This window comes from Poecilia reticulata, linkage group LG15 (assembly GCF_000633615.1).
Source record: "Poecilia reticulata strain Guanapo linkage group LG15, Guppy_female_1.0+MT, whole genome shotgun sequence".
Lineage (NCBI taxonomy): Eukaryota > Metazoa > Chordata > Actinopteri > Cyprinodontiformes > Poeciliidae > Poecilia > Poecilia reticulata.
This window is the reverse complement of record NC_024345.1, coordinates 30,507,901-30,520,805: the sequence shown is the minus strand read 5'-3', so window position 1 is coordinate 30,520,805 and position 12,905 is coordinate 30,507,901. Positions and strand designations below refer to the sequence as shown.

Genomic DNA, 12,905 nt, shown 5'->3' with positions numbered 1-12,905 from the left:
GCGCGATGCGGCCAGCAGGGGGCGCGATGCGGCCAGCAGGGGGCGCGATGCGGCCAGCAGGGGGCGCGATGCGGCCAGCTCATGTGTGAGATCATCTCTGTGTTTAAATCACATTTGAAGGATTTCCTACTTTCATCTCCTGAATGTTTCCAGAGTTGAGCCAGGCTGATGGTCTAGTCAAATCACGATGCATCGGACTGTCTCCTCTGCTGCCATCAGTGCTTTGCTCACATTATTTCTAGACCAGAACAGAAATTTATCTGCAGATGTTAAACTCACCTGCAGTCAGGGGTAGCTGATCCTGACCCTGACCCGGTTCTGGTTCTGACCCGGTTCTGACCTGGTGCTGACCCTGACCTAATGCTGAACCTGACCCAGTCCTGACCCGGTTCTGGCCCTGACCCGGTGCTGACCTTCCAGGATGCGGTGGTAGCTGAAGTGCAGGTACAGCAGGAAGCTCATGTGCAGCAGCGCCAGCGAACCGCAGAGCAGCAGCCGTGGCGTCTGGCCCACCGTCCGGGAGAGCAGCACCGCCACCTGCAGGACACACAGGGAATGAGGAGCAGGGGCTGATGGGAAACGGGGCTGAGGCAGGGGCTGATGGGAAACGGGGCTGAGGCAGGGGCTGATGGGAAACGGGGCTGAGGCAGGGGCTGATGGGAAACGCAGTCCTACCATGCGCAGCGTGGACAGTCCTCCCAGCAGCAGCCACAGGCCGTAGAACAGGAAGTGAAAGTGGATATTGTAGGTGACCAGGAGGACCACGCAGTGCCCGAACAGGCCGTAACCCTGGCGACAGGAGACAGGAAGTGATGTCAGGGTGTCATGGTGAGTTGTAGAGAGGGCGGTGGTACCCACCAGCAGGGAGAGCATCTGCAGCAAGGTGATCTGAGCGTTGACCAGGTAGGCCAAGAAGAAGATGAAGCAGGAAACGCCCAGCCAGTAGCCGAAACACGTCCCGATGGCCGTCCCCATCAGGGTGCCCTCCACCTGGGGACGGAGGGAGGGACAGGTGAGGGCAGGTGAAGGCAGGTGAGGGAGGAGGCGGACTGAGCGCGTCCTTACGATGACGGTCCCAGAAGTCTTCATGCCGTGCAGCAAGATGGCCACCAGGGTGAAGACCAGCATCAGCGGGCCGTACAGCTCACCCGCCACCTTCTGCAGGGGAAGCACAGCGGCTCACCTGGAGCTCACCTGGAGAGGGCGGGGCTTATTGCAAAAAGGAAGGGTGGGGTTTACCTGGGGGAAGGTGATCATGCGGACAGGTATCATGGACTCCAGCAGCCTGGCGGGGGGAAAGGCTAGCTTAGTGTGGGAACAGGAAGCAGCTGACAGGACACAGGAAGTGGAGTTCTCACCTGCAGCGCACCTGTGCGGGCTCCACGTCGAAGTATGGCCTGAGGATGTCGATGTTGGCGTAGAGGTTGAAGGCTCTGGACGCCTGCCGCTTCCCCGCCTGCCACACCTGGAGGGAACCGAGGGAGGGGGCGGGGCTTACAGCATCCTGCCGTCGCCATAGCAACATTCCAGCGCCCACGCACTCACCTCGTCCGCCACCTGCCGACCCAGCTGACCTTTTAGCCCCTTCACACCAAGGAAGTCGTCAGCGCCGTCGGCGTCGGCGGCCGCCGCCTCCTCGGCCACTTCCTGCTCCTCCCTCATCCTCTGGTGCAGCTCGCCCACGTCCTCGAAGCTGGAGCCCGACGTGTCGTCCATGTTCTCCATGTCGATGACCGCCGCGCCGCCGCCCTGAGGACGCAGCACAGCGGGTTCTGATACCGGGCCGGCTGTGGTCCGTTTGAGTTCCAGGACCTCCAGCTGTTCCTGGTACCGGGTCAATATCATCAGAACCATTAAACTGGTGTCTGAGTTTATTAGTAAATTCGGTAGTTTCAGATTTTTGTGGAATTATCGTCCAGGTTCATTTTCTAAACTTCAGAAAAGGAAAACAGATGAAAAATCTGCAGATATTCAGTATTAATTCTGCTGTCATGGCAGAATTTACCATTATTTTTATTGGATCAAATGTTTTATTCGATTAATTCTCAGAATAATCGATTACTAAAATATTTACAACAGTCCTAACCAGAAAATGAACCGGGTCTTTCAGAACCAGCAGAGGTCCAGATGTTGGGTCCAGAAACACTTTGATGGCTTCAGACCCGGTTCAGTCCAGCTGAACAAACTCAACCAGAACCGTCAAGGTTCCCATTGCCCCGGTTCTAGTCTTAGCAGAACCGGGTTTATTTTTGGTTTCAGGCCTAAACTGACCAGAACCGAGGAGAGGTCCGGTACATTTCTGTGAAATTCAGGATCTGGATAAAATTCTGGTTCCAGGATTTAATGAATCGGTTCTGGAGTCGTTTAAATAAATAAAGAATACCTCCATAACCTTCGGATGGACTGATGCCGGGTCAGTGTTCGAACCTGTGATCAGAACCTGATGGCAATACCGGATCAGAAGCTCCTGATCCGGTCAGACCCGTTCCTCCAGTTAGCATGTCAGCAGGGTCGGTTGGTTCAGTCAGCGGAGGCTAACGTTAGCTCAGCCAGTTGGGTTATCTGCTGGCCGGACTGCTGTTAGTTAGCCTCCCGGTAAGCTAGCTGCTAGTTACCCCAGGTTAGCTCCGGCGGCACCTGTTTGACCCACCTGGATGAGCTGGTCGTCGAACCCTCCCCATGGCTCCGTGCTCCGGCTCCCGGCAGACATCCTCACGCGGCAGCAGCAGCTCCGGGTTCCGGGGTTCGGACAGTCCCTGGTTCTGGTGTCTGTGGATGTCTGTCAGACTCTAAGCTGGACCGGAACCGATCACATCCGCCGATGTTTGTGTTTGTGACGTCACAGAGCCTTCGTGGACAATGGAGATATCGCGAGGCTTCCATTCATGATGGGAATTCCGGCGCCGTTCTGAGATCCGAGTCAAGCGGCTGAGTTTACCACAGAGATTCATTTGCTCTACTGCTATGGAGAGCCATTTTAGCCTAAATAAATGAGTAAGTAGCATCTTTATTTCCATTTACCATATATTTATTCATTTATTTATTCCCGGATTTATTTGTGCCTATCCTTTTACATTTCCTTATTTTCCCAATTCTCATTTTGTAATTTTCCATTTTCATTTATTCTTTTTCAGTTTTCCTTTTTTCATTTATCTGTTTTTCATTCACCCACTTCAGATGTTATCAGCCCATGGAATAATTCCTAGCAGGCGCAGGAGGGACCGGCTGAAGCTACTTCATGGCTGATGACATCCGAAGCATCATGCAGGTTCAGCCCAGTGAGGAGTTTTCACGCTCTCCTCGCAGTCATGCATCACGCTGGTTTCATATTATTTTATTATTATTTTTCTGGTTACACAACGCATCAAACCATACCAAATGCGTTGTCCACTCAGTCAGTTAGAGTTAATGAGTGTGGAGATCTGAAAAACGTGTTTCATAAAGTTTGAGCAACTGAAACAGTTTCTGAGACTCTTATTAAAAACTCAACAGACACGAAATGGAAGAGCTACCTTAGTAAATAATATATATACTTTAGTATATTTCAAATATACATACATTTGCCTATGTAAATTTTAAGTATACTAAGTATTAAGTGTGCTACATATAAATATATATAAGGTATACTAAAAGTATGCTTGTGCCAATTTTGACATAACTTTAAACACACTTAAATCCATCCATCCATCCATCCATCCATCCATCCATCTTATCCGGGTCGGGTCGCGGGGTCAGCAGCCTCAGGAGGCCCAGACTTCCCTCTCCAGCCTCTTCCAGGTCCTCCAGGAATCCCAAGGCGTTCCCAGGCCATAGAGAGACATGGTCCCTCCAGCGTGTCCTGGGTCTCCCCTCCTCCCGGTTAGCATGCATCACACTTCAATCCAATTGTATCAAAATACACTTTTAAGAAATATATTAAATACTGTAACTGAACAAAATATGTATTTGCTCAAGTGATGAAACAATATGCTTTTAAAGATATTGTGTGTATATTTTAAAATATATGCTCAAAATAGATTTTTTTAATTCACCTGAGAAGTAAACTATTAAATACGGTGATCCCTCGCTACAACGCGGTTCACCTTCCACGGTCTCGCTGCTTCACAGTGCATGGTGTTCTGCTTCCTGATTGGCTACTTCTCTACTTGTGTGCCAATAACGTTACGGTATTTAAATACACGCAATACAGCTCGGCAAATTTGGGCATATTTTCCCCAGAAGAAATAACAGCGACAACAACTACCGATGAGTTTGGTCTCCTCTCGAAAACACTAGAGAGCGGAGTCAGGCGCAGTCAGAGGCACTGTGAAATACGAGCCACAATCTGTCCTACTGTACTTCGTATTGATGATTAAAATTGTTATTTTACTGCAGTTATTTGTAAGAAAGTTTTCTATTTGTAAAAAAAAATGCTTGGGCCTGAAAATAGGTTTTGTTCTTCGGTTTCAATGTATTTAATTATGCTGGATAATAATTGTAACAAGTTAAATAAAGGTAACTACTTCACGGATCTCGCCTATCAACGCAACCCTTTGAAAACGAGGATTCAGTGAGTTTTCATGACATCTCAGTGCTGGAGCCGCAGGGCCGTCCTCCATGTTTCAGGCTCCCTGGTTTAGCACACCTGCATCAAATGATGGCTCGTTAGAGGCCGAAGCAGATCACTGACTGGCTGAGGAGGTTGTTGCTAAAACATGCTCGGCCCTCGACCTCGGACCGACCTCGGACACCCCTGGCCCAGACTGACGGTTCTGGTCAGGCTCTGGTTCTCCTTTCGTACCAGCAGGGGGCAGCTTCACTCTGTCTCCCACTAACAAGAATTTCCTTCCATTTATCGCGACATTTGGCTGATGTTTGTCTGTGACGCAGTGACTTTGGGTCAGCAGCCGGGGTTCTGTACAGACGCTCGGCGTTCACCGGCGGTGTTTTTGGGGCTGCAGTGACACCGAACCGGGTCGAATCATTTATGACCTCCAGATCCAGACTGCAGAGCAAAGCCACGCGGTGAGTGACGCTCCAGAGCGGCTATGTTTAACCCTGGAGGGCAGCTGCTAGCCGCGCCACGGAACCGTGGGAGTTCATGGTGTTTCATAAATGTTTTCTGACGGATTAGCTTTTCGGGCGGAGTGTTTATGTTCCTTGCGCGGCGGAGACACGTGGCCCGGCCTGAACAAGATCTGCTTTGAAAATATGCAGTTTTCCTTTTAACAGGTTGACTAACCAGGTTTTTCCCCTCCGGTCTGTCGCATTTTAATCATATTTACTGTGAATAAAGTTTAATTGAACATTCGGCACTGATTGTAGTGTCATCTTGCCGAATGTGAGCTGGTAGATGAGCTTCTCCAGGTGGTACCAGCTGGTCGCTGGAGTTAGAACAGCAGGTTAACATGAACACAGTATGCCGTCAGAGTGGTTGTTTATGACAGGCTAGCAGGTTTTAGCTTGGTGTGACAGAGGGCAGGAGGCAACATGGCGGTCAGTGGGGGCATAGAGGGGGAACTATTGGGTGTTCCGGCCTCTGACTGGCCTTCTTCCAGGGAACTCTCGGTCTGTCCCGAGCCTTCCATCTCCGGCTGTTCTAGAGGCTTAGAGTCCTCTCCCGCTGCTGCTCACCGCCTGAACACGGTGTAGTTACAGAGTTGGAGCGCGTCCACCAGCCTACAGCTCACCGGCTGATGCTGCCTGCCGCCGCCGCTCATTGGCTGCTTCTCGGCCGCAGTGCCCCCTGTTGGTTCGCTTACCTGTTTTCTGTGTGGCTGTTCCCAGCTGGTTCCGCCCTCCCTCTCAGTGTTTGTGGCGCCTACGTGCTGTTGTACAGACAGTAATGGCGTTCCTTTGAGAACGTTTAGCGCAGAATATCGCGAGAACAGAAGCGTTCCGTGCGAAGCGGAGCTGTTTTTGTCTGAGAAGGAAAATCAGGTAAGAGTTTAATCCTGATTGTTTCCAGAACATTTCTGCTCAGATTAAAGATCTGAGGTGAAAGCAGAGCGACCCGGTTCCGGTCGGAGGAAGAATTCAGGCCGAACCGGATGGATTTAGAACAGTTTGGCCGAACGGTTGTGCTTCTTCCTTCCGTTTTCAGTTCCGAACTAAAGATAGTTACTATGAAGAACAGTTCAGAACCAGGATCAGTCCGAACATGTTAAGTTCGGTCACGTCTGGTGGTTTCTGGTGGATCTAGAGGCCAGCTGCTAATGGTTGTGTGTGGTTCTGGAGGCCAATGAGGTCTGAAGGTGTTTTGGACCCACAGGAACCAGATGACACCATCAGGTGATCGGCCATCTTGTTGTTTTTATGTTTACCTGAATGTTCAGGCTGCTGCTGACCTTTGACCCGCTGCTGACGGGCTGATCTTCCCCAAAGTAAAGGAAGTTCCTGTTCTGAAGCTGCCTGGCTTCACTTCCTCAGGTGTGTGTGTGTGTGTGTGTGTGTGTGTGTGTGTGTGTGTGTGTGTGTGTGTGTGAGCTGCTGACGGTGGTGTTCTCTCTCTCTCTCTCTGGTATCTGGACGTTTCCTCCAGAACCAGGAGTTTTGCCGGTTCAGCTCGGCTTCCTGCTGACACATCTCTGATTCTTGGTTCCAGGTTGAAGTTCCTCAGAGAGTTCAGAGGTCAGGTGAGATGGCAGCTGCAGCAGCATTGATTATTGATCAGTGATCGGTTCTGGATCCGTTTTTTCTGATTCTATCAGTCAGCAGAACCTCTGTGACCTTCATCAGTGTCCTGCCTCTGATTGGCTGAAACCAAACCACCTACCCCATTTAAACCCTGTTCTCCATAGCAACAGACCAGCTCTGGGGTCAGAGGTCAGCCAGCTGCAGAGTGTTTATCAGAAACGGCCTCCAGCTGATCCAGGCTGGCTGCTGATAGGCCCCGCCCACTGTGGTACCACAGGGCCCAGCCCAGACGTGGTTCTGGTGGTTCAGTGGGATGACTGGTGTAATCCCCTTTGGGTTGTGGTTCTGACCCGTTGTGATCCGCAGCATAATAGAGCCATGCTCACAAACAGCTGAGTCAGAGGGGGGCTTTGTTCCAGAACCGGGCCACTGCGCTGACCCGCTTCCTCCCACAACCACAGCATGACCCAAACCCGGCCAGGTGGGGAGAGCAGATCAGAACCGGGCCAGCTCAGAGAGAGGTTCTGTTCAGGTCCGGTTCTGGTTCTGCTCTGGTCCAGATCGGTCCTGTTGTACGGCCCCAGATGCCTTAATCAACATTTCATAACAATAAAACACAGAAACATAAATGTTATAAAACTTAAACATGAACCTGAAACATCATGGCTGACTGGTAACCATGACAACAGGCTGGCCTTCCAATCAGGAGCCAGTTTCAGGTAACGACTTGATCACCGTGATTATTATAAATACACTTCTATTGACTTCTTGCTGAGCCAGGCACCTGACAAAACTCATTGTTCCAAGAAAATGAAAGAAAGTGAACTAGGTGAGAATCTCAAATTGTATAAAAATGTAAATAATTTACCAAAAGCTCCCGGAATAGAGGCGTTTCCACAGACGGACTGTAGGCCGAGGATCTGGAGTCCGACCCCCGTCCTCGGCCCGCTGGGCCCAGGCCTCTCTGCCCCCTTCCTGTCGGGTTGCTGTCAAAGGGAACTAGAGCCAAAAACATTTTAAATAGAGATTTAAAATGTTCAGATAAATATTTACCATGAATTTAGCTGATGAAGCCTCCAAGTCACCGCGAAGCGTTTTGCGCTTACATCATGATGACGTCACAGCTACTAGTCGACCTTAAAAAACATAAAGCTGTTTGACCGTAATAAAGGTAGATTTATCCAGCATGTTGCACATGAAGAGATTTTGTGTAAAACCTGCAGCTCAGCCTTTACATATGAAGTAAAGTTCACTAATGCTAATGTAGCGCAGTCACATGACGCTCCTCTGCTGCTGTTCAGGATGTCTCCAGCGGGGGCAGCAGTGAGCAGCATGAAGCTGTGCCAGGAGGCCCAGGACCAGCTGGAGGACGCCATCGGGTCGGTTCTGAAGGCCGAGCAGCAGCTCAGGGACAACGCCAGAGAGGTCAGTGTCCACCCGACCTGGTTCTGAGCCCAGCAGAACCTTTCAGAACCAGACTCACTGCTGCAGGGTTCTGATAAAGGTTCTGATCATGACTTTGATCTCAATATGTTGAGAAAAGTTTCAGCTCCCTCGCCCAGTTCTGGTCCAATCAGCTGCCAGAACCAGCTCTGAGAACCGGACCAGAACCACCCAGCTGGCTGGTGGCTGGAGAAGGGAACACAATTGGTTCTGGTTCTGTTCTTCAGGAACACTTACTCTACTTCATCTTCCTCAGTGCTGACTCAGTCTGGTCAGGTTTGTGGTCCGACCAGAACCAGAACCTCCATGATCCTCTGGCTGAGTCAGTGGCTAAACATAGAGAGAGGGCGGGGTCGGGGCGGGGTCAGGGCGGGGTCAGGGCGGGGTCAGCCTCACTATAAGCGTCTCCTCACAGAAGCTCAGCTCCAGCTGTTGGACCCGTCTGACCCGACAGAGGTTCTGCTGGCTGATTCTGGGTTCTGATTGGAGGATCCGGGTTCTGTTCTGTTGACCGACCCGGTTCTTTATGCCCTCAGTTCTCTCCTGGCGCCCGCTGCTGCTGTTTCCACGGTAATGGCTTTGCTAGCGCCTGGCAGAGCAGTCGCCCTGGTTACAGTGAGGTCAGCCAATCGGTAGCCGGAGCTTCACCTGCGTCTGCTTCACCTGCTCTCCCTCCAGGTGCGGTCGGAGCTGCAGAGCTGCATGAGCCGCCAGCAGGAGGCGCTGCGCTGCAGGGAGGTCTGGCTGCTGGGACAGATAGAGCTGCTGGAGAGCCTCAAGTCAGAGACGCTGCAACACCAGCTGCACCAGCTGCACCGGGTAACTCGCATACACACACACTCACACACTGGACCTGGTTCTGGTTCTGACCCTGTGGTTCTGGTCCTGCAGCTCAGAGGTCAGTTTGAGGTCATTGCCCATCAGCTGCAGAACTCCAACAACAACAACGACCTGAGCAACCAGCTGACCAGCTGCATGGAGAAGTAGGAACACACACACACAGACACACACACACACACACAGAGACACACACACAGAGACACACACACACACACACACAGANACACACACACACACACACACAGAGACACACACACAGAGACACACACACACAGAGACACACACACACAGAGACACACACACACACACACACACACACAGAGACACACAGACACACACACACAGAGAGACACACACGCCACTTCCTGGTCCTCCTCTGTCCTGATGAACGGAGGTGCGTTTGTTTTGTCCTCCTGGCTGTGCAGGTTGGCGTCTCTCAGCCTGGCCCCTGAGGAAACCCCTGAGATGCGTTTCCATGCCGACTCCCGCTCCCTGAGGCAGGCCATCACCTCGTTTGGCAGCATCGCCGCCCAGGTAACACACCGACCTGTCATGTGATCTGTGGAGGAGTTCTGGTTCTGATCCGGCTTGTTCTGGTGCGCAGGTGGAGGAAGGCGTGGCCTCCCGCAGCCCCGCCCCTCAGAGAGCCCAGGTACAGAGCTGTTCACTTGGAGCCAGACAGCAGGTGAGTTTGGGTCAGAACTGACTGGTTCTGGTCCTGGTTCTGGTCTGACTGGTTCTGGTTCTGTTTGCAGCAGCTGGAGGCGGCGGCTCTGGGCGATTGGCTGCTGGGGAAGCGTCCAGCTAGCAGCAGCTCTCTGATTGGTTACCAGGCCAGCAAGAACCCTCAGGATTGGCTGCTGAAGCAGAAGGAGACCAAGGTGAACAGAACACCATCAGAGCCAGAACCTGTTGGTTCTGGTGGGCAGAGCCTGACCCGGTGTGGTTCTTGTTTGGCAGACTTCCTGTCCCGTCATGGCCTCCATGGACTTCCTGAAGGCCTGGGGCCAGCTGACGGACCTGGAGGCGTGGCTCCTGAAGGACCAGAACCAGAACCAGAACCAGAACCAGGTGGGCAGGGAGCGAGCCAGCAGCAGCTGCAGCTCCTCCTTCTCCATTGAGAAGATCGATGAGTCGGAGCTGAGCGAGGAGGAGCTGAGCGACTGGCTGGTGACGCCGCCCACCGTTGCCATGGCAATGAGTGATGGCGAGCGCTGGCGGCGCGTGCTGAGGCCCTTCCAGGAGGACTGGGCCTCCAGCGACTGGCTGGCCGGCCGCGGCACCGCCGACTGCTCCTCCTGCCGCCAGACCGGCCGCACTATGGAGATCGAGAACCTGGGCCAGCTGCGGTGCCTGAAGACTCCGCCCAGCCCCGCCCCCGGCCCCGCCCCCAACCTGGAGCTGTGGCTGCAGCAGGTGGCGCCACTGAGGCAGACCTGCAGGGCCAACGAGACGTGCTCCTCCTACGGCGACTGCGTCTGCGAGGAGAACTGTGGGAAGGAGGCGCTGAGCCGCTGGCTGCTGCAGCAGGAGGGCCGGGACAAGAACGGCGTACCTGTGGACAAGAACGCCCCGCCCACCGCCACATCTGCTGTCAAGAACGCCCCGCCCACCGGCTTCCACAGGCAGCAGGAGCAGAAGGTATCAGCCAATCAGGTGAGAGCTGCTGCAGTCGGCCAAGGATGGAGGCGCTAACGCTTCTCTGCTGCAGGTTCAGGCCATCCTGGAGGCCTGGCTCCACCCAGGAGCAGCCGAGGAGAACCTGAGGAGGAGCCACGCCTCCCAGAACCAGACCTGCTCCCCGTTCCAGCGCCCCCTACAGGCCGACCTGTGGGTGCTGCCACAATCGGTCTCCAGAGGAGCAGCAGGAGGCGCGGCCAAGGAGGAGGAGGAGGACAAGTGGCTGCTGAAGAAGAGGAGCCAGGCTCAGGTAGGTCAGACCGGCTCAGACCGGTTTAGACTGGGTTGAAACCAGGTTAATTGTACTTCCTGTTTCCTGTCCAGGAGTGCCTGGGTCTTCCTGCCGTCTGTGAGCTTTTCTCCTGCATGAAGATGGGCGGAGACAAAGAAAAATGGCTGCACAGCGCTGCTGTCCAGGTGAGTTACCTGCTGCTGATCGGACCACCTGATTGGCTCACCTAAAACAGCCACTTCCTGTTTGCCTCCAGATGTGACCACATGGTAAAGAAGAGGATCTTCTTCTTCTTTCTCTTCTGGAAGTCACTTTATCGCTGAAGATCGCGCACAGCGCCATCGATCACATGACCGCCTTCTTCCTGTGACATCACCACCGCCCTCGTCCAATCAGCAGACTGGACCGGAGCTGAAACTTGCCACTTTACCTGATATTGATTAGTGATGTCATCAGTCAGCGTAGCCAATGAGAGCCTCTGTCTCCACAGGAAGGGGAGGGCTTTACTTTTAGGTTTAATTTGAATCTTTTATCGTTTTCTCTGCTGACCTCACAGCTGCTAGGAGGAACTCAGTTTCCCAGCATGCTCAGTGAGTCACATCAGCACTGATTGGTGCTTTGTACTGTTTGGGGGCGGGGCTTGATGTCATTTATTTTCTGCAGTAATAAAAAATGCTGACATCACTGTGTGTGTGACATCATTATAACAGACAACCAGCCAATTGGCAGCCTGCATGAGAACATATGGAAACAATCTGATTGGATGAAGAAGGCCATAAGGCCTCTGATTGGTTGGTTTCACTTACTGGTGCTGTGGGTCAGACAGAACCAACTGGGTTTCCTTCCATATAGAACCAGCCAGCAGATCAACTGGACCTTTTTCTGGCTGGTTCTGGAATTGGACCTGTAATGTATCGGGACGGTTCTGCTGCTGTTACCCAGTTCTGGATGAAACCAGAACTCTTCCTCAGGATGCCAACCATGATGGGTTCTGGAGGTTCTGGAGGCTCGGTTCAGGTTCTGGCCCGGCTCCACCCTAATACTGATAAACCTCCAGTTTAGCGGCCGCTCTGGCCACGCCCACCAGCAGGACGCTGCTGATAAGTGTGATGACGTCACTGTGACATCAGCAGAGGATCACTGGGGTCTCCCAGCCACAGCAGCAGGGCCTTCCGTCTGACTCGGCTCACCTGGAGAAAAGCCTTTCAAGCAGCTGCTGGGATGTTCTGGACTTTTATTGTGGAATTCCCCCGTCCTGCAGCTGCTTCCTGTTTGGGGAGGGTGGTTCATTTCTCAGCGGGACAGACGGCTCCCCCTGCTGGCCGCTGAGAGCCACTGCAGCGGCCTGACCCAGAGGCGGTTACCATGGTGACACCACAGGTCCAGTACAACAACAGTACGCCAGGACGATCTTGTCTTCTTGGTGTTACGACTAAGTAATAAACAACCAGAATAAAGTTCATATTTATTGCTGCACCAATAAGAGGGTTTCCCGATAACTTTATCCATCCCATAATGTTCAACCCGCTTCAAGCGGACAAACCCGCATAAACCTCTACAGCAGGGCCGTGCAGAGCCCACTAAGGGCCAGGGGCCCAAAAAGGCCCATCTAACCGGATTATAGGACAGAATATTAACAAACAGCTTTCAGTTTAATAAACAATGATAAATGACTAAAATGTGACATTTACAGTCAAAGCTAACAAACATCTCCATACAGAGCATAACTCTATGACTATGTCAGATATTTTATTAGTCATTTCTTTCTGCAGGTCTATTTTGTTAAGTGTTGCAATATTCAAACCCACAATTTATCAGGATATGTAACTCAGAGCTGGACCACCAGACATATTTAGTCTTTACATAATTACACTATTAAAATATAAACTAGGGCTCAATGCAGCCGTTCAGTGACTGTAATCTATACCAGATCTGCCTGTTTGCTGAGTGGAGATGAAGACGGTCAGGACAGCAGAGCTGCAGCAAACTTTAACTGGACTGCAGGAAAAACAAAAGCAAACATTTAATAGTTAATGTCACCATGAGAAAAGCTGCTGAGTTTAGATTAAAAACATTTAAATCACATTCGTCTCAT

The 12,905-nt window shown here is 52.1% G+C and overlaps 2 protein-coding genes across 4 annotated transcripts in view; one reads left to right on the top strand and one right to left on the bottom strand.

The window, feature by feature from the left end:
- Positions 1-3,696, bottom strand: part of yipf3 (Yip1 domain family, member 3) — a 10,613-nt gene extending 6,917 nt beyond the window's left edge. Inside the window, exons 1-8 of one of the 2 annotated variants that reach the window (XM_008430526.2) lie at positions 2,651-3,696; positions 1,546-1,824; positions 1,359-1,465; positions 1,240-1,285; positions 1,066-1,158; positions 859-990; positions 676-789; positions 414-537 (exon numbers count right to left, since the gene is read on the bottom strand). In XM_008430526.2, coding sequence (XP_008428748.1) covers positions 414-537; positions 676-789; positions 859-990; positions 1,066-1,158; positions 1,240-1,285; positions 1,359-1,465; positions 1,546-1,824; positions 2,651-2,710 — 955 coding nt within the window. In that variant the 5' untranslated portion in view covers positions 2,711-3,696. The remainder of the gene's footprint in view (positions 1-413; positions 538-675; positions 790-858; positions 991-1,065; positions 1,159-1,239; positions 1,286-1,358; positions 1,466-1,545; positions 1,825-2,650) is intronic. The other variant, XM_008430528.2, reaches the window with a different exon arrangement.
- Positions 3,697-4,809: 1,113 nt separating this feature from the next.
- Positions 4,810-11,495, top strand: ncoa4 (nuclear receptor coactivator 4). 2 transcript variants are annotated; one of them, XM_008430525.2, is made up of 11 exons: positions 4,810-5,004; positions 7,917-8,040; positions 8,737-8,877; positions 8,950-9,041; positions 9,324-9,432; positions 9,503-9,583; positions 9,654-9,779; positions 9,859-10,539; positions 10,610-10,828; positions 10,903-10,995; positions 11,067-11,495. In XM_008430525.2, exons 1-11 carry the CDS (start codon positions 4,967-4,969, stop codon positions 11,070-11,072), a joined length of 1,710 nt encoding a protein of 569 aa, XP_008428747.2. In that variant the 5' UTR covers positions 4,810-4,966; the 3' UTR covers positions 11,073-11,495. The 2 variants fall into 2 exon arrangements, with proteins under 2 accessions (XP_008428747.2, XP_017164563.1); XM_017309074.1 differs by lacking the exon at positions 4,810-5,004 and adding an exon at positions 5,828-5,919.
- The last annotated feature ends 1,410 nt before the right edge of the window (positions 11,496-12,905 follow it).